At 46.3% G+C, this 21,789-nt stretch overlaps 2 protein-coding genes across 7 annotated transcripts in view; one reads left to right on the top strand and one right to left on the bottom strand.

The window, feature by feature from the left end:
- Positions 1-2,732: 2,732 nt before the first annotated feature.
- Positions 2,733-12,612, top strand: F2 (coagulation factor II, thrombin). The gene is made up of 14 exons (XM_061343311.1): positions 2,733-2,891; positions 3,762-3,925; positions 4,861-4,885; positions 5,092-5,142; positions 5,580-5,685; positions 5,769-5,899; positions 7,251-7,547; positions 7,928-8,041; positions 8,985-9,111; positions 9,589-9,756; positions 10,076-10,249; positions 10,408-10,586; positions 11,841-11,911; positions 12,331-12,612. Exons 1-14 carry the CDS (start codon positions 2,813-2,815, stop codon positions 12,472-12,474), a joined length of 1,830 nt encoding a protein of 609 aa, XP_061199295.1. The 5' UTR covers positions 2,733-2,812; the 3' UTR covers positions 12,475-12,612.
- A 1,324-nt stretch (positions 12,613-13,936) lies between these two features.
- CKAP5 (cytoskeleton associated protein 5) overlaps positions 13,937-21,789 on the bottom strand; it is a 50,967-nt gene continuing 43,114 nt past the window's right edge. For all 6 annotated transcript variants that reach the window (XM_061343592.1, XM_061343591.1, XM_061343593.1 and 3 more), the window contains 7 exons: positions 21,613-21,688; positions 20,642-20,830; positions 20,403-20,540; positions 19,798-19,881; positions 19,547-19,706; positions 17,749-17,903; positions 13,937-16,330 (listed from right to left, as the gene is read on the bottom strand). In XM_061343592.1, the coding sequence (XP_061199576.1) occupies positions 16,079-16,330; positions 17,749-17,903; positions 19,547-19,706; positions 19,798-19,881; positions 20,403-20,540; positions 20,642-20,830; positions 21,613-21,688 (1,054 nt within the window). In that variant the 3' untranslated portion in view covers positions 13,937-16,078. The remainder of the gene's footprint in view (positions 16,331-17,748; positions 17,904-19,546; positions 19,707-19,797; positions 19,882-20,402; positions 20,541-20,641; positions 20,831-21,612; positions 21,689-21,789) is intronic.

Raw genomic sequence — 21,789 nt, 5'->3', positions numbered from 1 at the left:
TTCACAGAGGGAAAGAAGAACAGCAACTGGAAAAGAAGCATCCAGAGATGGGGACGGGGTGGTTGCTCTCAGTGAGGCTTTTCTTCAAGTGCATAAGGAACACAAGGATTGTAGAGCCAGAACAGAAGTAACATTAAAGGAATACGGCATAGCTAAGTATTGGAGGATACTCAGACCTGTCTGATAAAAAGGTTTAACTGCTGCGTTCTACTGTTGCTCAAAGTTAACCTTACATAGTGCATGATACCATAGAAGGTGCTGACATCTTTCCTTTGAAGGAAAGAAGAGAAGGAATGAATGAAAACAAAAGTGACTGAGAATATTGGCAGTCCCTATGAAGGGCAATACTCTGGTGATCTGTGTAGCGAGATGAGAAGGTGCAGGCCAGTGCTGCACATGCCACTTGGCCACAGGATGAACTTAGCAGCTATGCTTAACTGGGGAACCTATATCCTTTGTCTTAGAGTGAAGCTGCATATATTTGTATGTGCACATCCTTTCGATTGGCAGCAGAAATGACAAATACAGTTGTTTACCTCCAAGAAAAGCCTATAAAAACCTTTAGGACCATGATACTGGTGAACTGCAGCACAAACACAACCAGTTCAGTGTGGCATGTGGTGATGCTGTATTACTCGGTGTTCCCAGCATCTGAAGGGTTTTACATTATCTCATGCTATCCCATACCCCAATTTACCTTCAGGAATTATCCTCAACAAACTGTATTTTAATCAATGCTTTACAGAGTCTGGGTGCCTTTCTTATTGATATCCACAATGAACATACCTCCAAAGCACAGCAGCATCTGTCTCTCTCATCACTACAACTGGGGAGTCAGCAGCAGTCTTCCTGCAGTGGGATTTCTTCCCTGCATTCACATCCATAGGGGCCTGCTCAATTACAGAATCATGGAATGGTTTGGGTTGGAAAGGACCTTAAAGCTCTTCCAGTTCCAACCCCTGCCATGGGCAGGGGCACCTTCCACTAGAGCAGGTTGCTCCAAGCCCTGTGTCCAACCTGGCCTTGAACACTGCCAGGGATGGGGCAGCCACAGCTTCTCTGGGCACCCTGTGCCAGCGCCTCAGCACCCTCACAGGGAAGAGCTTCTGCCTAGGAGCTCATCTCAGTGTCCCCTCTATCAGGTTAAAGCCATTCCCCCTGTCCTGTTATTCTTGTAGCCCCTTTAGGCACTGGAGCTGCTCTAAGGTCTCCCCTTCAGGAGCTTTCTCTTTCTCCAGGCTGAACCAGCCCAGCTCTCTCAGCCTGGCTCCAGGGCAGAGGTGCTGATACCTGCTGAAAGCAGCCCTGGGGTCCCTTGTCCCACCTGCAACGTGAGACCAAACCCCGATGATCCCATAGAGAGCAAGGAACCTGTCCTTGCTGCTGCCCTCCCCATCAGCTCAGCAGGACCCTCAGCAGCTCTGATTTCACCTGCCCTCCAAAACCTGCCTGTGCCCTCTGCCTGAACACTGCCTCTCCTGTGAAACAGCACCGAGTGTTTCTAGGGCTGGGCTCAAGCCCATGCTCCTCCACCCAAGTCATGGCCGTTCCTAACGGTGCCTCTCCGAACCCCAGGGGTGCATGTGCATGGAGACACTTAACAGAGGGAGGGAGGAAGCCCCTGGAGCTGCTCTTTGTACCAGTGGCCACAGAGTCATTCCTCAGCCATCCTAATGCTAATATTTGCACTCCTTCCATGGAGACAAACATTACAGCCGGATCTGCTGCGCAGGGGCAGAGCACGGGACATGCTCCCTGCGGGCAGAAAGCACTTTGGTGCCATGTGGCAGCCCCTGGGGCTCCCCCCGCCCTGGTGGCTCCTCACTCTGCCAACCGTCTGCCTGATGCAGGAACTACTGGAGCTTTCCAGCTCTGGAAGCCTGGTTCTTGACTCAGTAGCTGATGACATCCCAGCTATTCCTGCCTCCCTGTTCCTGGAAGCCCTTGTTTTCCTGGCTGGCTTTGGGTGTGCTCATCAGAGCTTCGGTTTCCTTTTGGATGGACTGCCGTGTGTTCCGCTGGGGTGGGAGCACAAACTTGATGCTGCTCCACCATCCTCCACTCGGCCGGGAATTGTTAACGCAGTGGGAAGTTTGCACTGCCAATGGCACTGCTGACCTAGTGGGAGGAAAATCCCACCTGGGCTGCTTCAGGCACCCCAGTTCTGCTGCTTGGCACTGGTGATGGAGAAGGGGAAGACTTAAACTGTGTGTTCTGGTGCTGCAATAGCTGGGACTGAGCTTGCTGATAACTGCAGGGAGAAAAGACAAGTTGGGGGGGAAAGTGAGGTGGGGCTTGCAGCTAAAACCAGAAGGACTGGGAATGGCTCAGGAGCAATCCAAGTCTTACTGTGTGTGAGGATACCAAAGTACAGCCCCTGAGAAGAGGCAGCGGCAGGGATCCGAGCCCATGATGTGCCAAGAGCTGCGTGGGCCCAAGTGGCACCAAGGGAAGGGGTGGATGGGACCTCTGGCAGAGACCTCTCTGTGCCAGCCTGAGTTCTCCCTGTGCCAAGCCTGTTCCCTCACTCCTCCTGCATCTTCCCTGTTAGGAAACGGGATGCTAACTGTGGTCCTGTGGGCATCCAGAGATGTTTCAATTGTCTTCCACCAATTAAGAACATGAAGATGCCCTGAAAGGAGGGAGAGATGCCAAGAGAGGAGGGATAAGAGGAGCGCCGGTCCCTCTGTCCCTGACACACCACGACCTCTGGAGTCCTGTTTCTTCATTCTGGTTCAATATTAACCCAGCGGGGCTGTGACTCCGCTGATCCTGCTCCCTTTGCATTCCCCCACAGGCAGGGCTGTGCAGCATGGCACGCCACACAGCCAGCGTCCTGAGGGGCCTGCTCTTGTCCAGCCTTCTGCACCTCACACTGAGCCAGGCTGGAGGTAAGACACAATGGCACGGGGGCAAGGGCAGTACCAGTGGGGGACAGGAGAAAGGAGGCTGGGTTATTTCTATCCAGGAGCAGAGCCAGTGACAGGTTTGCTTGATAGGGCAGAAGGACCTTGTAAAGGGCTGAAGCTGGGAGAGAGAGAATGCTAAGAGCAGAGTGAGCACAGTGCTTTCCTGCAGGGGAGCATCCAGCATCTGCTGACAGCAGCGCAGGGGATGCTGTGGATCACTTGGAGATAGTGGGGAAGGGGAACGTGGCTCAGTCCAGGACCACACTAACAGAGCTGTGGGCCCTTCGGGGCTACAGCTCCTCAGTTAACCCCTGTGGCTGCAATTCTCCATTGTCCCCACAGCAACACCTTATCTAGACTTTAGGTCATACGCAACACGCTGCCTTTGTGCTCACTGCTGCTTTTCTCTTATCAGTGCCTCAAATCCATCTATCTTAATAAGAGGTTAGGTCCTCTCTGACCCACTGCTGTGTGTGGGAAGAGCCGTTTACAGGTCTCAAATCAGGGTTTCTGACCATGAAGATGGAACCAAGCTGTGCCTATTGCACTGGTCCGAGGTTGGCAAGACAAGCGCAGTGGCTGGCAGGGAGCAGCAGCAGGCTCCAAGCAAACAAGCCTCGACCCAACTGTGACCGAGCAGAGCAGCTTTGCTGAGGGCAGCAGAGGCTTCCTGTCACCTGTGCTGCCCAAGTGAACGCACAGAGAGCCCGCTCTGATCACATAGACCTGACAGGGCTCTCACCTCTCCATGTCTGGCCCTGGGGGAGGCTGTGGGACCATCACACCCGCAGGGAGGGTAAGCGGCCCCCCGGGTGCGAGCCCCCCTTTGACTGCAGTGTTCTGACCCGGTAGTTTTCCTGGAAAAGGGGCAGGCGCTGTCCGTGCTCAAGCGCCCGCGTCGCGCCAACAAGGGCTTCCTGGAGGAGATGCTCAAGGGGAACCTGGAGCGGGAGTGCCTGGAGGAGACCTGCAGCTACGAGGAGGCCTTTGAAGCCCTGGAGTCCACAGTGCAGACGGTACGGCTGCGGCTGCCTGGGAGACAGGCCCCCGGCTGATCCCAGTGGTGGGACACCGGAGCTCGCACAGCGGCCAGGGCTGCAGGGCTCAGTGCTGTGAACCCGGGATGAGACCAATGCGTGCACCCCAGGGAATGCTCGGGTGTTCTAAGGGAGTTTCGCTCCAGGGACCGTAGCTCAAAGCTCAGGTCCCTTTCCCTCCCTCTCTCATGTAAGCACGCAGTGATAGAGCCTTCATGCTTGGTCCTCAATTGCATCTTCCACTGGTTCGGATGGTGCTGCACACATCAGAGCTGCCACAGTCCCAGGTGCTCACGGAAGAGCGGGCTTAGCCATCAAATACTGAGCGCAGGGGCCTCAAGGTCCTTTGAGCTGAAGCTTTTGCTCCCTTGTCCTGGCTTCCAGACTCACTGACTGTGCTGAATTTGTTCTGCATCCTTCTGGGATTTGCTCCTAGCCCCAAGGCCGAATTCTGCACCCGAGAACACAACAGTAAACAGATAGACAGGAGACTGAGCCAGCAGGATACAACCTCTGTGGGGTATTTCTACAGCAATCACCCCCAGAGACTTAGCTCCAAGAGCTGAGCAATACCTGCCTATGGTCTGTTTGTGCCCTTACACATTCTGGGTTCAGCTCCTTGGGCTCCTGCCCTGGAGCCCATGTTCTGCTTCCTCTGCAGGCTGATGGAGGGTGCAGCATCTTTGGTCTGTTTAGAAACAACAGTATTGATTATCAAGTCTGATGGGTGGCAATGATGTGGTTTTATAATGGATTGTTTTGCTTTGTTGGACTCTGTAGGAACTGGTATGCACAGGGCTAGGTCTGGTCCCTGTGTTGTGATGAGGCAATGCAAACCCGCTAAGCAAGGGCTGATGTTTCGCCTCTCTACACTTAAATACATGATTTTTATTGATTTTCTTTTCTCTTTGCAGGAGGCATTTTGGGCAAAATACCAAGGTGAGTCACTTCAAGTCCTGCAGGTGCTCTGCTATCCCTTAGGATGTGCTATCCATCCTGGAGAGATGGCTCCCTACCCTCTCGCAAGTGCTCACTTTCCAGGACAAAGCACTTGTGTTTTGTCCCTAGATGATGAACTGGCTCAAACCAGGATGTTCATTCGGATTCCTTTCATATAATTTGTTCGTTTCTTCTTATTTTCCTAGTATGTCAGGGCCCGGGATGGTCCAGGGCAGCTCTGGCCGCTTGTCTGGAAGGTAAGAAACTCATGTTAACATCAGCTCCCATAACAGTGAGTGCCAGGAACTTGCTTCCTGCAGAGCTTGCAAGGAAAAAGCCATAATCTAACATTGGTGAAGCTATTGATTAGAAAGAAAAGTAGGAAAAGGGGAGTTTGCATTTCCTTTCTTCCTCTTTATTTCCCTACTAACCATTGCACAAACAGCATGGGGTAGATACTCTTCTCCTTGTGATACAGCTCCCAAGGCAACCTCTCAACAGGGCTCTGACCTGCTCCCAAAGCAAAGCACAGAGCCTCAGGGTGATGCTTTTCCTACCCCATGCAGAGAATTCCTGTGCATGCGCAGGCTCATGCAGCAGCAGTTAAAGGGAGTTGTGGGATGCTAGCTCTGACCTTGACAAACGACATCCACTTCCACCGGCCCTGGCTTACCCTGTGTTGGGGTTTTGACAGGTAACTGCTCTCTTGGGCTGGGCCACAACTACAAGGGGAACATCAGCTACACCAAGTCAGGGATTGAGTGTCAAGTGTGGACAAGCAAATATCCACATATACCAAAGTAAGTTCATCTCCCATGCACCCCTAAAGGGTGCTCCGGGGTGTCCTTGCTTCCTTCCTGGCCTAACCAGCCTTTTCTCACAGATTTAATGCCACCATTCATCCCGACCTCATTGAGAACTACTGCAGAAACCCAGACAACCATGCAAAAGGGCCATGGTGCTACACCCGCAACCCAATGGTGGAACGGGAGGAGTGTCCCATCCCAGTGTGTGGTGAGTCTCAGCTCCATATCCCACCCCAGCAAGCCTTCCTCTGGCAGGGAACACTGCACTGAGACTGGCACTGACTGTGCCAGGAAGGATCTTACATGAAGAGAGGTCCTTCAGAGCAGAGGAGATGCATCTTAAACAATAACAGAGGTGAGAAGGTTCTCTCATAGTTGCACTGAGTGGGATGGAGAACCATCCCAGCACTTAGCACCTTCTCATTGCTCCACCCTGCAGAGCTGTCTCCCCTGGGGCTTTGCCTCAGAACTGGTAGAAAGCAGAGAACCTTCTCACAGCAGAAGTTTCTCTTCCAAGAAAGCAATGAAACAAAACTCACTGAAGGCAACAACTCCAAGTGAAAGCCAGAGTGGTCACAACCATTGTGACCATAAGGTGTTGTGAAGCTTGAAAACCATTGCCATTGCCCTGGTCTGCAATGTGGGAACTGGAAACAGCGCTCTGCTTTGGAGTGATCAAGCATCTGTACCGTGCCTGTTCTCTAGTTAGCTCCTGACTGACTCCTTGCTGTTACACTGACACACGCATGGATATGGCAGGAAAAGCCTTGCTTCTGTGCATGGATGTGGCAGGACTGTGCTTTCGTGCACAACTGCTTTGCCATCATGTTGACATGAGTCAACCTCACACAGAAGCAGCCTCACCAATAAAGGTGAATGGGACTTGCTCAGTGGCTGTTGTGCTCCAGGGTGAGCATGAAGAGGGTCTCTCTTCATATGGGGATGCCCCCAGGGCACAAGGAGAAGGCAGTGTGCGGCCAAGTAGAGCGTGATGCTGCAGAACAGGTAATCTGGTACCCACTCAGGAAATGCTGCTTAAAGCTTACAGCCATTAAGACACTTGCAAGAAGCAGCATGGAAAGCCTGGCAGGAACATTTTCTCTCATCTTTAGATACAGAAATATTGGCAAAAGTTAAGTTTGCTGCTTTTGTAGCTCATCACAGTAAAAGCCTCGTCCAAATGCGGGCTGGGTATGCATTTGAGTAAAAGGCATTGGAGGCTCTAACACAGCAACATTATGCTGCTTGGGCACCCCATCCCTTGAGCTGCTTCTCAAAGATACCCTAGAAAGGAACACAATATCGTCCCTCACAGCTTAGTGACAAACAGAAATGTGATGAATAGTGCCAGCCTCAACTTACCCCCACTGAAGGAATCTCCTTTGACACTGCACTATTGGAGAGGACCACCACATGCATGGGAGCATGGTGGAAGCTCCCAGACATAACGGGACACCCCGTGGAACTCCAGGCCCCAGTAAAGAGGCTCCAATGCTGTTTGTTAACAGTACTTGTGAGCACAAAGTGATGGCTTGAACTCCAGCTCTCTGTCTTTCCAGGTGAAGAAAGGACGACAGTTGAATTTAGTGCGCGGGTCAAACAAGCAGCTTCACTGGAGCCCTGTGAAGAAGAGAAAGGGATGCATTACACTGGGACCCTCTCAGTCACTGTGTCTGGAGCTAAGTGCCTGCCGTGGAACTCTGAGAAAGCCAAAGAGGTGCTCCAAGGAAAACACATCTACCCAGAGGTGAAGCTGCTGGAGAATTACTGCCGGAACCCAGATGGAGATGATGAGGGTGTCTGGTGTGTCACAGATAAACCACCCAACTTTGAATACTGTGACCTGCACTACTGCGGTGAGGAGCCTGCATTGGTTTGGGTAGGCACAGGCAACCAACAGCAGTATGTGTGGCCAGGGTGTAATGCGTGGCCTGGGAGGCATAGACAAGGCAGCCCTGTATGTCCAAATACAATACGTACTAACCTGCTGTATCTGTATAGAGCTGTTACACCTCTCATGTCTTCACTTCTCCCTGGTGGGAGAAGAGCTGGTGGGTTTCAGCTCTTCCTCTTTCCAACAGCGGGCAAAGAGCATTAAGAGGAACAGTGTTCTTAAAACATCCTTCCTTCATCAGACCCACTGTGCACAGAAGGAAACATTCACATTGGAAAACGCATTGTGCATTATGGAAGCTGTAACTAGGCCTTTTACCATGTTGGTGTTTGTCTCTCTCAGACAGCTCGCTGGAGGATGAGTATGAACAGTCAGAGGGAATCTCCGGCCGTACCACCCTTCCTCAGGAGTTCAAAACCTTCTTTGATGACAAAACTTTTGGTTCAGGAGAAGCAGGTGAGCAAATGAGCAAATGGTCAATGAGAAAATGAACACAAGCCTGCTTCAGTGTGCGCTCACAGCCCAGAAAGCCAACCGTATCCTGGGCTGCATCAGAAGGAGTGTGACCAGCAGGTCCAAGGAGGTGATCCTGCCCCTTTATTCTGCTCTCGTGAGACCTCACCTGGAGTATTGTGTGCAGTTCTGGTGTCCTCAACATAAAAAGGACATGGAACTGTTGGAACAAGTCCAGAGGAGGCCACGAGAATGATCAGGGGCTGGAGCACCTCCTGTATGAAGACAGGCTGAGAAAGTTGGGGCTGTTCAGCCTGGAGAAGAGAAGGCTGCGTGGAGACCTCATAGCAGCCTTCCAGTATCTGAAGGGGCCTTATAGGGATGCTGGGGAGGGACTCTTCATTAGGGACTGTAGTGACAGGACAAGGGGTAGGGTTAAAACTTAAACAGGGGAAGTTTAGATTGGATATAAGGAAGAAGTTCTTTACTGTTAGGGTGGTGAGGCACTGGAATGGGTTGCCCAGGGAGGTTGTGAATGCTCCATCCCTGGCAGTGTTCAAGGCCAGGCTGGACAGAGCCTTGGGTGAGATGGTTTAGAGCGAGGTGTCCCTGCCCATGGCAGGGGGGTTGGAACTTGATGATCTTAAGGTCCTTTCCAACCCGAACTATTCTATGATTCTATAAAAGCTCCAGATACAGCATCACTGTTTGTAGAAAGGCTGCAGCTCCTTCCCACAGGGCTGTCATTGCTTCTCAGTGACACCAGCTTGACAAGTGCTGTCAAACCAAAGGACCCTCAGAAATCAATCTCTAGGTACAACATCATGGAGCTAATAAGGTGCTTTCTTCCCAGGCTCTTCCAGCTTAGCATGCTGACCGCAGACAGCGCTCTCCCCTGTGACTCAGGGTAATAACAAAGGCAGATAACCTGGGTTTTTGTTTCCAGACTGTGGCACCCGTCCTTTATTTGAGAAGAAAAAGGTAACGGACAAAAGCGAGAAGGAGCTGCTGGACTCTTACATCGGAGGCAGAGTTGTCCATGGGGACGATGCAGAAGTTGGCAGCTCTCCTTGGTAAGCGTTATCTTGCCATGCTCTCCCATAGGGAATGGTGTCTCAAGTGAGGGAAATAAAAGGGCTCTCCCTTAGCATGCAGGCATTATGGCTTCTAATCAAAGCTTCTCCAAGTGGTTGACAGGGCTCCAGTAAAACAGCTGGACAGAAACTCTCCTCTTGGGCCAAGTGCAACTCCACCTGGGACAGCAAGAGTGCTGGTGGGTTTCATCCTCAGCTCTTCCTCCTTTGCAGCTTTGCCGCTGCAGAGGATGAGAAACCCCTCTGGATGAAGGGAATATGGTTAATGGCCCTCTATGCAGAACATACAGGTCCAGGGGCGCTTTTCCTAGAGCATTTAGGCAGTTCTCCCTGTCAGTACAGCACAGTGCTTTTCCCTGCTCACTGCCACTTCTGCTCTTCCTGCATGACACTAGGACACACTCAGCCATCCACATCCGTAGTCCTGCTAAGTCTTCCTCCTTCCTTGTCTCTCAGGCAGGTGATGCTCTACAAAAAGAGTCCTCAAGAGCTGCTGTGCGGTGCCAGCCTCATCAGTGACAGCTGGATTTTGACTGCTGCTCACTGTCTCTTCTATCCACCCTGGGACAAGAACCTCACCACAAATGACATCTTGGTGCGGATTGGCAAGCACGTAAGAGCAAAGTAAGAGCCTGGATGAAGTGGGGGGGATCTAGCCCTCCCCTTGGAGTAATGAGCTACAGTGAGGTTGGCCTATCAGTCCAGTATCAGTAACACACATAGCCCATGTCACATGCCTGTCAATAGTGGGATCTAACAGAGCTATTTGCTGCTCTTGATGATCCCAAAGGCTGAAATGAAAGGGAGGGCAGAAGCATGCCAAGCATGAAGGGGTGCTCTGATGTAATTGTCTCAGAGGGTACAGAGCACCTGAGTATCATGAACCCCAGAAGAGTCGCACTTGCTACTGTACAGCGAGTTCTTTCCTTCATGGCTATTTCAGGTATGAAAAGAATATAGAGAAGATTGCCCTGTTGGATAAAATCATCATCCATCCCAAGTACAACTGGAAAGAGAACATGGACCGAGACATTGCACTTATGCACTTGAAGAGACCCATCATCTTCAGTGACTACATCCACCCTGTCTGCCTGCCTTCCAAAGAGGTTGTGCAGAGGTGAGGAGACTGTCCACAAAATACAGGCTACAAAAGCTTCCTTTGGGTCTTCAAAGCGGACCTCAAAAGATGCATTATTTGGGCTATTTGCATCAAGACAACCAGCCAAGGCGAAAGCTGTTCAATGCATTTGATTATACCCACGCTTCCTTCCCCAGGCTGATGCTGGCAGGTTACAAAGGGCGAGTAACTGGCTGGGGAAACTTGAAAGAAACGTGGGCCACCAGCCCCAGCAACCTGCCCACAGTTCTGCAGCAGCTCAACCTGCCCATTGTGGACCAGGAAATCTGCAAGGCATCCACCAAGGTGAAAGTCACTGACAACATGTTCTGTGCAGGTAAGTAGCACTGGAGACAGATTATATACATACGCATATAATACTGATAGATTAGTGAGGCATGCGTGAAAAACCTAATTCCTCATGTTCTGTTAAATTCCTGTCTAGTGAATTTGAGTAGGTACACATCTATACTCATAACTTGGGAAAGAATATTCTCCATGTCACATGCTATTTTATGGACCCTTTACAGCTCTGTCCTTTCTATTCCAAGCTGAGCAGCATTGACTTAATCTTTCCTACTACAGAAGGCTTTCTGAACTTCCAATAACCTCTGTGCCTTCTTAAGGCTCTTCTGGCACTATATCCTTTTGGAGAGAGAATAGAAGGGACCCCAGAATTCAAGATACAAGGAGACTATGGATTTACCAGTACCAGTTTAATACTTTCTACTGTATTCTTCATTTGCTTGTAGGAACTGAAACAGCCTGCACAAATCTGCCATGATTGAGTTTGTGCTCTTGCATCTAGTAAGATGTGACTGAGTTAGGATGGAAGCCAGTTTCCTACCGACAATACACTGTTCTTATAGTTTCTTTTTCTACACCAGGTTGGATGGGGCTTGCAGCAACCCGCTCTAGTGGTAGGTGTCCCTGCCCATGGCAGGGGGTTGGAACTGGATGAGCTTTAAGGTCCTTTTCAACCCAAAGCACTCTAGAATTCTGTGACAGACAGCATTCTTAAAAGACAGCATACAGCAGAAAAGGGGAGATACAGGTGATGGGAAAATGAAGAGAGAACCATCTAGTCCATCAGGAATTAAAGTGAAATCCCTTGCCTCTTTATAGCAAGTCTGGAGGAAGACAGCTGGGGAAGAGCAAGAGCAGAGCCTGCAGTGACACCAAAGTGGAACTGAGGATGGCAATGTGTCTCCATAGTAAATACAACCAAAGAGCAGGGTACATAGAGTACTACACACACACAGGAGTTTGTAAGACAAGAGAAAAGCACAGTAGCTCGAGCTACAGCTACTGAACACGGTGGCAATAGACACCAACAGCAATTCTCATGAAAGAAAACAGGACTGAGAGCACAGAGGGAAGCACAGGGTGGATTCAGAGTGCTGCAAACAGCAGCAGTTATCTGATTTACATACAATATAGAACACAAAACAGCTTCCTACATTTCAGTGCAATAGTTGGCATGAGAGTGAGTCACCTCTTGGCTCTCAGCAAATAGATGCAGCAATACTTCAAGGAAGAGATGGCCAACAGCAGCCTGCAGTCAAATGTCCAACTTTCTTCCTGCCTGCAGGTTACAGTCCTGAAAACACAAAGAGAGGAGATGCCTGTGAAGGGGACAGCGGGGGACCTTTTGTAATGAAGGTATGTTCGACTGGTTTGAGCTCATCAAACACACAGAGGGAGGTTTGTGCTATTCTGAACTTCTGTAATAGTCTAAAAAGCAACAGCAAAGGTGGAAACTGCTGGGAGTGGCTGAAGCAAACCCAGCTCATGGCTCAAGGTGAGCAACAGAGATGAACCCTGCAGTCCAGCCTCACTTTGTACTGAAGTTCTGAGCTGCTTAAGGTCTCAGCACTGAGAGATCAGCTGCAAACACACAAGGGATGGCCAATTCTCACTTAAGAGGTTCAAGAGTAAAGTTACTCCAAGCAGCTGGTGGCTAGTAGATGACAGTCTTAATACCAAACCAGTTTCCATCACCAAACAGGCTGGGGCATATACAACGCGTAGACCTCAACGTATCTTGCTCTTTGTGCCAATCCCATTTTTCTTTGCTTTAGAACCCAGATGACAACCGCTGGTACCAAGTGGGAATAGTTTCATGGGGAGAAGGCTGTGACCGAGATGGCAAATACGGATTTTATACCCATGTATTCCGCCTGAAGAAGTGGATGCGGAAAGCCATTGAAAAACATGGGGGATAAAAGCATTACCTTACTTGCTCCCGGTTTTGCTACAATGCTCCACTTCCTACAACAGAAGCATAGAAGACCCTGAAGTAAACCAGTAACATCCTTACAACTCAAAGTATTGTCTCTTGAAAATAAAAGTTCCCAAAACCATCATCTTTCTTCTGTTCATGCTGAGTTTAGTTGCACTTAATGGCACGAAGCCATTCCAGTAGCCAGGAGTACAGATAGAATGGAAGTGATTGCACTGGTGATTACTCATTGTGCTTCAAACAACTCCTCCTCCCTCCCCATCAGCTATTGCTATCAACAGATTTTAGACCTTGGATGACAGCCTTAAACCAGCTGCAGTAAGCACAATCCTGCCCCCGGGCCCTGTCCATTTCTTCCCTTCAAGTCAACTCCTTTTCTGCTCTAGAACCAGTCAAGAAAGCACTGATGATAGTCACCAGTCACCACAGTAACTGTGGCATTACATAAAACACCAATACCACGGTCAAAAGGAAAGCAACTGGAACCCGTTTTGAGGACAGACCTTGTTCAGACAATACCAGCACCACTGTTCATAAGGTTAGCACCTTAAGAACTTAAAGCTGCCAACTGTATACAGTTCATCCAACAGAAGAACACGGCCTGCATACATTAAGTGGCACTTCCATTACTTCCATACTGTATGGCAGTAACTTTCTACATGGCTGGGTCCTCAAAGTGCATTTTCCACCCGCAATCAGACATTCAAGAAGGAAACAATTCATGCACATTGTCCAAGGGCCTCCAATGGAAGCATCCTGCACTGTACACACTTGGTTGCCTTATAAAGCCTGTTCAGGGATCAGTCCCAAAAGCTTTAGCTCTTTCATTAACTTTCTTTAGCAGCAATGTGTGCCACTGAAAACCCAGCAGTAAATACATATTTTTGAGTAGCCAATTTGTTCAGCCCCATTTTCTCTTAAAGTAATGATGAGATTTAGGAACTGTCTTTGCTCCCTATGACACCATATTCCTAAACTTGATCACAGCGCTAGCAAGTCACAGAAACAGGCAACAGTGAAACTTCATTGTGATCCATATTAAAGTGTATTAAGCAGCAGAGTGTGCTTAAAAAGCGAGATATCCATCTGAAATAAGTTGGATATAAATGAAGTTATCAATCAGTTACTATCAGGCCACCTCCCTGAATATGGCTCATTTAAGAGTCAACTTGAACACAACCCAATTTGATCAAAGCATAAAACCAACTTCTCCAATACATCTGAAGAAAGAAACCTCACAAGCTCCAGTTCCACAACTGTTTAAACCATCAACTACCACAGGCATCAGGCACTGAAAATGTGTATCCCTCCTAATGTTTAGCCTTACCCTTTCACTGCTACCTCATCACCTGTGAGAAACTGCGCACCTAAGAGGGCAAGCAGGACCACAGAGTTTCTGGAGTAAGGCACTGGAATGCTGACTTGTTACAAACAATACAGAGGAATCATTTTTAAAATTCAGTTTAATGTTAATTAAATATTGTCTGGGCTAGAATTAGGCTTTATTAATGGATGTGCACAAGTTTTAGTTCAGAACTCCCAGGATATTGAGTCCAACCAAACACTACAGAGACAACAGGGCAAAATCTCGTTCATAGTAAGCAACTGTACCTTCTGCTTCTCAATTATTCCTGTATTTCCCTTCCAATTCAACTTCAAATTTAAAATAGCTGTATGCAGGTTTGCAGGCAGTGCTGGTTTAACATCCTGAGCTAATTAACAAACAGCTCTTCAGAATGGCTACTGGACATGGTAAAGGAACACATGGATTAAATCTCAGTAAGCTTAAAAAAGCAGCTAGTCATTGAGAGGTAGTGGCAGTAACTCTAGTGCCAGCCAACACAAACCACTCACAAACAGCCCCAAGGTAAGTGCACAAAACCTCAGCACTTACCACTAAGGGCCAAACCTCCACTTGTTCCACAAGAAAAGTGCATTCCTAACTTCAGGTCAGGAGAGTGGGACTACTAAACTGAGGTGGTGGAGCAATGAATGGCATCACGTCAATTAACACAGGATGGAGAAGACTCGCAAGTCACCTGCTACTGCAGTGTACAAACTCACCACAAGCACCAAGCAGTATTACAGCAACTGCAACCCCAGCCAAGGGGCCCTGTAAGAGGAAGACTTCAGCCATTTGCAGAAGCTCTGGCACGGATCTGCTGTACAGGTACTACTTTAAAGCCACACTTCCACTGTAATCAGGCAAGACAGCTTGAGTAACAGCCCTGATGCAGAGACTGCTGGTCCACAGAGCAAACAACGAAAGCAGCAGTTGCATGGAACAGATTAAAATCTAGAGCAGAAGTGTGCTATTTTAAGCCTGTCTGTCCAACTTGTCAATAACTTTGTTCTAGCTATAGAACAGATGTGCAATTTATGCTTCACAGCCAGCTCTCTCATGGAAGTGCAGTAATAAGGTGAAAACATGAATGACAGGGCTAGAAAGGCTACACAGGATACGTCTTAGTCTTCACACTTGTAGCTTCTGAAAAAGGCTAATCAGAAGACTACAAAAGAAGCAGTGGTTATAGCTTTTGCAGACTAGAACTACCAGGTGTCTTAGTTACACCAAATAGTAGAGTCTGCTTACATCAGATGTTTAAGAGCAAAAAGGATGTGGTGATGAGGTCTACCTGCATGAGGAGGACTGCATAACCTAGTGAGTTCAGGATACATGAGTCCACTGGCTGTACATCCCTGCTAATCTATTCCATATCAACAGCAGCAGGCTCCCTCAAGGAAAGCTTTTGTACACAGAGGGGCTATGCTTAACCTGGGTAAAGGCATCACAAGGACTAGGTAATTTAAAATAAGCAATTTAAGCAAAGGAAATAATCTCAACTTACTCTCAAGTTACAGAAACATATTCCAAACAAAAAAACCCCAACTATATGAAAAATGCACTACTGCTTATAGAAGAAAGAGTGCAAAGTTTCAGGATTGCACCTACAAATAGTATATATTCACTCATCTTCCTTATAATATAACCAAACCCCAAGGTTCATGTCAAGAACAGTTTAGTTCAGTTTCTAGATGCCCAGTCACAACATTCAGGAATAGAGAGTGACTTCTCTAACCAGCAGTCACTGCTGTTCCTAGAGGCTGGTATAGTTAATGCAAACTTTATTTACAAAAGACACTTAAATTAGTTACTTCATGCCGTGTGTCCATACAGAACCAACAGTTCAAAGATTACATGGAGAAGAAGTCACAAAATTAAAAGCAAAATCACTAAAGATCTTCTAAGACTTAAGAACTAGGAAAAGATCTTAAAGACAATTGTACAAATAAAAAAAACAAGTTATGAGAAACTAGTCTGAGCAAGAATATGGTTGTTTACAGGTCTGTACACTAAAACTAATACACAGACAGCCTTCTATTGTCAAAGAGATGCTCACTGAGAAGCAGAGTATGTACAAATACTTGTGCCACAATGACTCAACCCCCAAAATCCACAGTATTATACATAAACCAGTTTGTATACATTAGGCCTAAATGAGGCCATTTAACTATGAAGACTTCTAGTTTAGTAAACTAAAGCTGAAGACAGCCCAAGCAACAGTGATGCCGTGTCTCTTGCATCTTTATTTGCGACTGCTTTTTATTCTCTCCAATCTTTTTTTCAAGTCATCAATATTAGCTGCTGCAGAAGAGGGTGAAGCCATAGTGCCAATGCCAGAGGAATGAGTCTGATTGGAGTCCAGGTCCAGATGTTGGTACTGCTCCCGTGACTCACGGAGCTGGGAGAGCTTACTATGAAGCATATCTGTAGAGGATGCAACTGTAGGGAGTGTTGGTTTAGAGAGCAGAGATGTCAGAGGTGGTCTGTCTTCTTGCTGCAGGGATAAGAAAGTGAAGTGTAAGATAATGGCAAAAGCCATACAATAAGTACAAGCTATAATCAATGTCTTTTCATCTTCACACTAAAGACAAGAGGAAAGGGAAGAAACAGCACAAAAGTGATCTGGACCAATAGTCAGTTGCTAAAGTCAGAACCATGCACAAAGCTAACTCCAGTACTCAATTCCTATCATTCAAGTAGCTCATGTTTAGCTTGATGTCAGTAGGGACAGCGAAGCTATACAGTCTTTACAGATCATAAATTTACAGCAGACCAGTATTTTACAAGATGGACTGTGTAGCCCTTAACAGCCTGATAAGGCAAGAGGAAAGTCCATGCCCACATACAGCATCAACAGGCAGTGATGCTGTGCATTCTGGAAGAACACTGCAGAATGGTTGGCAAAATCCACTCTGACAAAAGTGTAAATTGTCAATTCATAGAATGGCTTGGGTTGGAAGGGACCTTTAAACTCATCCAGTTCCAACCCCTTGCCACGGGCAGGGACAGCTTCCACTTGACCAGGTTGCTCCAAGCACCGTCCAACCTGGGCATGAACACTGGCCAGGATGGAACATTTGCCACTTCCCTGGACATCCTGTGCCAGCGCCTCACCACCCTCAGAGTGAAGAACTTCTTCCTAATATCTAATCTAAAACACTAAATCACTTCTTTCACCAACTGATACCTCCATCTATGTTAATGACCTTATTATATCACCTAGGAAACAGCTGCCCTCTGAGAACGGGAGACTATGCAAGTTTGCATTGTTAAAGGTTAAAATGGTGATGTGCCTGGATGACTGCTCCTACAGTAAACATCACTTCTCATGTGGCTGAGTGCAAACTTCAGTAGTTGGCACTAGCTTCCTAACACAATCACCAAGCTGTCAGAAATTCTGGCCCACAGGTTTCTAATGCCAAGCTCATTCAGCATTCCTGTGCTTCAGTAGCCATACACTCAAAACATATGAAACTTCATTCAAAGTCTTTGTTCAGCTCTTACGGTTCTTTTAGACCAGAAATATATAGAATTGCCACATCATTCAACTCAGAGATCAGTATATGTTAATCTATAGAAAGCAGCAGTTTAGTTAAACCTTTCTGAGACTCAACTACATGGCAAAGGAAGATAACCAGACCTACAGGGCTGCAGAAATAACCTGCATGTGTACTAGTGCTGCAGAGTGAAGTGAAACATAAACCTACTTGACCATGCAATGAGTTTAAAGCCATTTATACTGGGCAGGTGACATGCAGTGAATAGCTAGGACATGCACTATAATTAAAGATCATTGATTCTGATTGGAATCTGCCTTTAGCACAGAAAAAGCAATCATGTGAATTCTTAAAACAAAAAAGGCAGAGATGAAGTGCCTCCCTGGGGATTTACAAGAGCTGTCAGGTACAATACCTTTGCATTGTCAAGGCCACAGCGCTGCCTGAGGATTTTTAGTCTTTCTAAGTAAACTGAAGGCCCCACTTCCTCTCCGTTTGAGTTTCCTATGGATGAAGATACAGTGTGGGGAGAAGCAGGAACACACACTCCTTCCATCTGAGAAGAAATTCCTGGAGGATGAGGGGAAGAGGAAGGAAAGAAAAAAAAAGGAGATTAAAACCAAACAAGTGTGAACTCCTTGGTCATTTCCTTGAAATAACATGCAATGGATGAAGAATCAACCAACCTATAAACTAACAAGCTATTTACATTTGCTAGTACAGACATTTTAATTTCGTCGCAAGAGTGACAGTGGAAGACCAGGAAAAGAATTTGAGACACTGAAGAAGCAGCAGCAGAGCAGCTCCAGAAGTAGTGCTGAGACTGACAGCTGAAGTAGACACCAGGAGGGAGAGGAAGATGCTGATATGGAATAGCAGTAACCATGATGTCCAACAGAGAACTCAGCAACAGGCAGGATGGGAAGTATTTGGAGACTTCTGTCTTTTTCTAAGTTTCATAGTACTCCTGGGCAGACCTCACCACTGATTCTAACCCCTCCTTACCGCTCATTGAGGTAACTTAAAGCTGCTGCTTCTTCCAGTTCAATCTGAAATAGTGATTTCTGGAAGGTATATAGGAAGGTTTTTAAAGTTTCCCTACAAAAAAATCAGGAAAGGATTTTACGTTATGGGAAAACCTTTCCATTGTGAAATGGACAGCAAGTTCTAACACTTGGCATGGACAGGGATTTCTTTTCACTTGTTTACTGCAAGGGTACTTAAAATAGACAAAAGGAGAATTAAGGTGAAGCATGTATACTTTAGTCTAAATAAAGAACGGTTGCAAGATGCAACGATGTCCTTTTTTACAAACTACTATAGTAAGGTAGAGAGAAGAAAGATAAAATTGGGGCACAAATTCTGCTTTGAAACCTAACTGCTGAGCTAATGTTTCATGGTTGTACAGACTTTTGGGATGAAAGAATTTTCTGTCCTATCTAGTCAGGTATTTAGGAGGTTCTGAAAGAAATAGTGTAGTGATTTACAATAAAGGGATAGGAGAAGGAGCAGCAGTAGGATAAAGTTTCCCAAAACACTGAAATGTAAAAGAAATGAAAGTTAAAGGTAATTTTGCCAGACTCAATCTGTTTTTACTATCAGCTAATAATTTGGCACATGCACTCCCTAATACTGCATTGAATACTCATTTGTGCTTATCCGCAATGAAAAGACTCATTAACAAACTAAGTGGTTTCCAGTAATTTACCCAATTAAAAAGCTGATTGATTGGAAGTAGGTCAGAGACTGCTACAGAAACAGTCCAAGTTACTTTAAATAAACTTTGATTCCACAGCAAACAATACTATCAAAAAACCTCTTGTACCATTTTAGTAACCAAAACATAAAAGGAGAACCTGAGAGCCGCTGCTGTAATAAACCAGCTGCATACTTGACAGAAACAGCTCTTGATACCAGACAAACGAAGCACAGGTTAATGTTCAACCTACATTACAGGATATGAATTGGAGCCACTCGTTTACCAAGCTTTCAGATGTTTCTGACATTGACTGTGACAGTGGTTTAACATCTTTTTGTAAACAAAGAGTGCACAGTCTCTGCAAATGGTGCCTCATAAAGCAACATGAGCACCAAGAAAACATATAACTCACTTTGGAAACCCATATACATCTGCAAATATTAATTTCTACCAGGGGATATAACTGCCCTCCTATCTCTGCTTATAGATCCATCAGTTCTGTTACAGCACTTACCTGTAGAAGCAGCAATTCGTCCTTTCCCCTCCCGTTCTGTTTCTATCAGCCGGAGGCCTCTTTCCACATAGCTCTGGAAGAACTGTGAGGAGTTTTTCAGGAAGGGCTCAATGTCTGCATCAGAGTATTTCTTTTTGTATTCATACAGCTCTGCTAGACCCTGGGAGGGAAGAGTTCCTGCATTACTACAACTGCTGCATCCACCATTCTAATGTATCATGCTTTCTGCCTTGCGGAAAGGGAGCACTTACCTCCTTAGTGTTCTCCTTGGAACCAATCTTCTTAAATATTTCTGCCAAAATATCATTAACTTTGGCCTTTGAAGCCTTTTCCTCCTAAATAAAAGAAATCAAAGGACACTTGTAAAACAAAGTGAATAAAATGAGAGGAAACTAGATAAACCTACAATGTCCTCAGACCTGCTAGCTGGATACAGAGCTTCCAAGATGAAGAAAACCTGGAAGCAGTTAAGAGTTTTACCTAACCACCATTTACATAGAATGAGAGCAAGAACATCATTAAGCTGTAGGACTCCTGAGAAGTCAGTGTTTAAAGCGTGTTTTTGGGTATGGGTAACTTTTAGTAGATCAAATGCAGTATCAGGCAGCATAAAACCTATGCTGCACACCTGAATATCCTGGAGAATGCTTCATCCTGGGATATGCATGGAACATTCAGGTAATAACAAAGACACACTGCAAGTTGCCAAAGCAGCCATAAATGAAAGCAAAACTAGAAGAGCATTTCCAACATTAGTTGGATGCCAGAAAGGCAATTACTAGTTCATATTTCACAGTCACAAAAACCTTAAATTACCTTACATTCCCCCTCCCTACCAACATATTTCATTACTTACTATGCGAGAAGCTCCTTTTTCTGTATCCTTATCAGCTTTGCTTCCACTCTGGTCCATGGAGTGTTTCACTACTCTACACAGGTGAGCCTCCAGCTCAGACTCGTTTTTGTTGTCTATCATTGTTAAATGATCCAAGATCTAAAATGAGAAAAAAGGGAATAAATTAAGAAAGAAGGAAAACCTTTAGAGACTGCATAAGCATCCAGTTCAAAAGTAGACAGACTAGTGACTGCTCTGACCTTGGGCCCTTTTAACTTGCACAGAGTGTGAAGCAGAGTCTTCAATGTCCTTATAGGAAACTCACTCTTACATTGCTTCAGCTTCTCTTTGGGGAAGACCTTCATGAAGATGTGGATATCCAGTAGAATCCGATCCAGATTGATACTATTAATGGTTTCCGGAAGCAGACGCACCATTCTCCACAGACACTGGAACAAGAGAGTGAATTAAAGCAAGACAGCTCAAGAAAGAGGTATTTAACTGTATGAAGAGATTGTACAAAACTATCTTTGAGCCATTTCACTCCGCTAGTACATTCAGGCACACACTGTGTCTGTCTGCTCAAGCTACATTTGTATTGGTATGTGCTTCCTCTTTGTAACTAGCCGGACATACCCAGATCCTTCTTCAGAGCTGATGTAATGCTGACTTCTCTACCAGTATATGGAGACTAAATGCTTTGCATGAAGAAATTTCATCAGATAATGCATATATGCTATGTACAGTCACATACAAGCGTTTGTTCTTTAGGTTTAACCTCATTAAGAACACCTTAGTTGTCTTTAAAAGATGCCAGTTACAAAAGGGTGTTGTACTATAAAACAATATCACACCCATGCCTTGAATGCAGACATTTGCATGTTTTTTCTGCCTATCCTTAGAGATAACATAATACAAGCCAGCTCCAGCCTGGGAGTGTTTGAATCTATGGTACAGTGCTGTGCTTAAGCAAATAAGCCCACCAGGTGACCACACACCTCTGTACAGTTTGTATTAGCACACATGAGCTTCTGTAAACTATTAGCAGGTGTAAAGCCCCCCTCCTGACAACATGACATCACTATATGTAACATCTAATTATAAGATTATAAGAGATCAGAAATATTTTAAGTTATGGTCACCAATTTATTTATTTTAATATGTATCTGTTGTTTCAGCCAAGCTAATTCGGATAAACCAACTAACTTCAAAACCTCTACTACAGGCTCACCTTCATAACAAGCTCTGAAAACTTAGGAGAGCTGGCTGTTGCTAGCAGGCTGTCTTGGAGCAAAACCAGCAGAGCACTAGAAGGAATAGATTCATAACAGTTACAAAGGTAAAAGTGTTACACACAGAAAGATGCCATTTCCCCCCACCTGACCCCAGAATACTACAGCAGAGACTG

Source organism: Neopsephotus bourkii, unplaced genomic scaffold (assembly GCF_033783945.1).
Source record: "Neopsephotus bourkii isolate Nb327-2 ecotype Australia unplaced genomic scaffold, CSIRO-AGI_Nbou_v1 NB_1825, whole genome shotgun sequence".
NCBI classification, from domain to species: domain Eukaryota; kingdom Metazoa; phylum Chordata; class Aves; order Psittaciformes; family Psittacidae; genus Neopsephotus; species Neopsephotus bourkii.
This window is presented reverse-complemented; position numbering and strand designations above follow the sequence as displayed.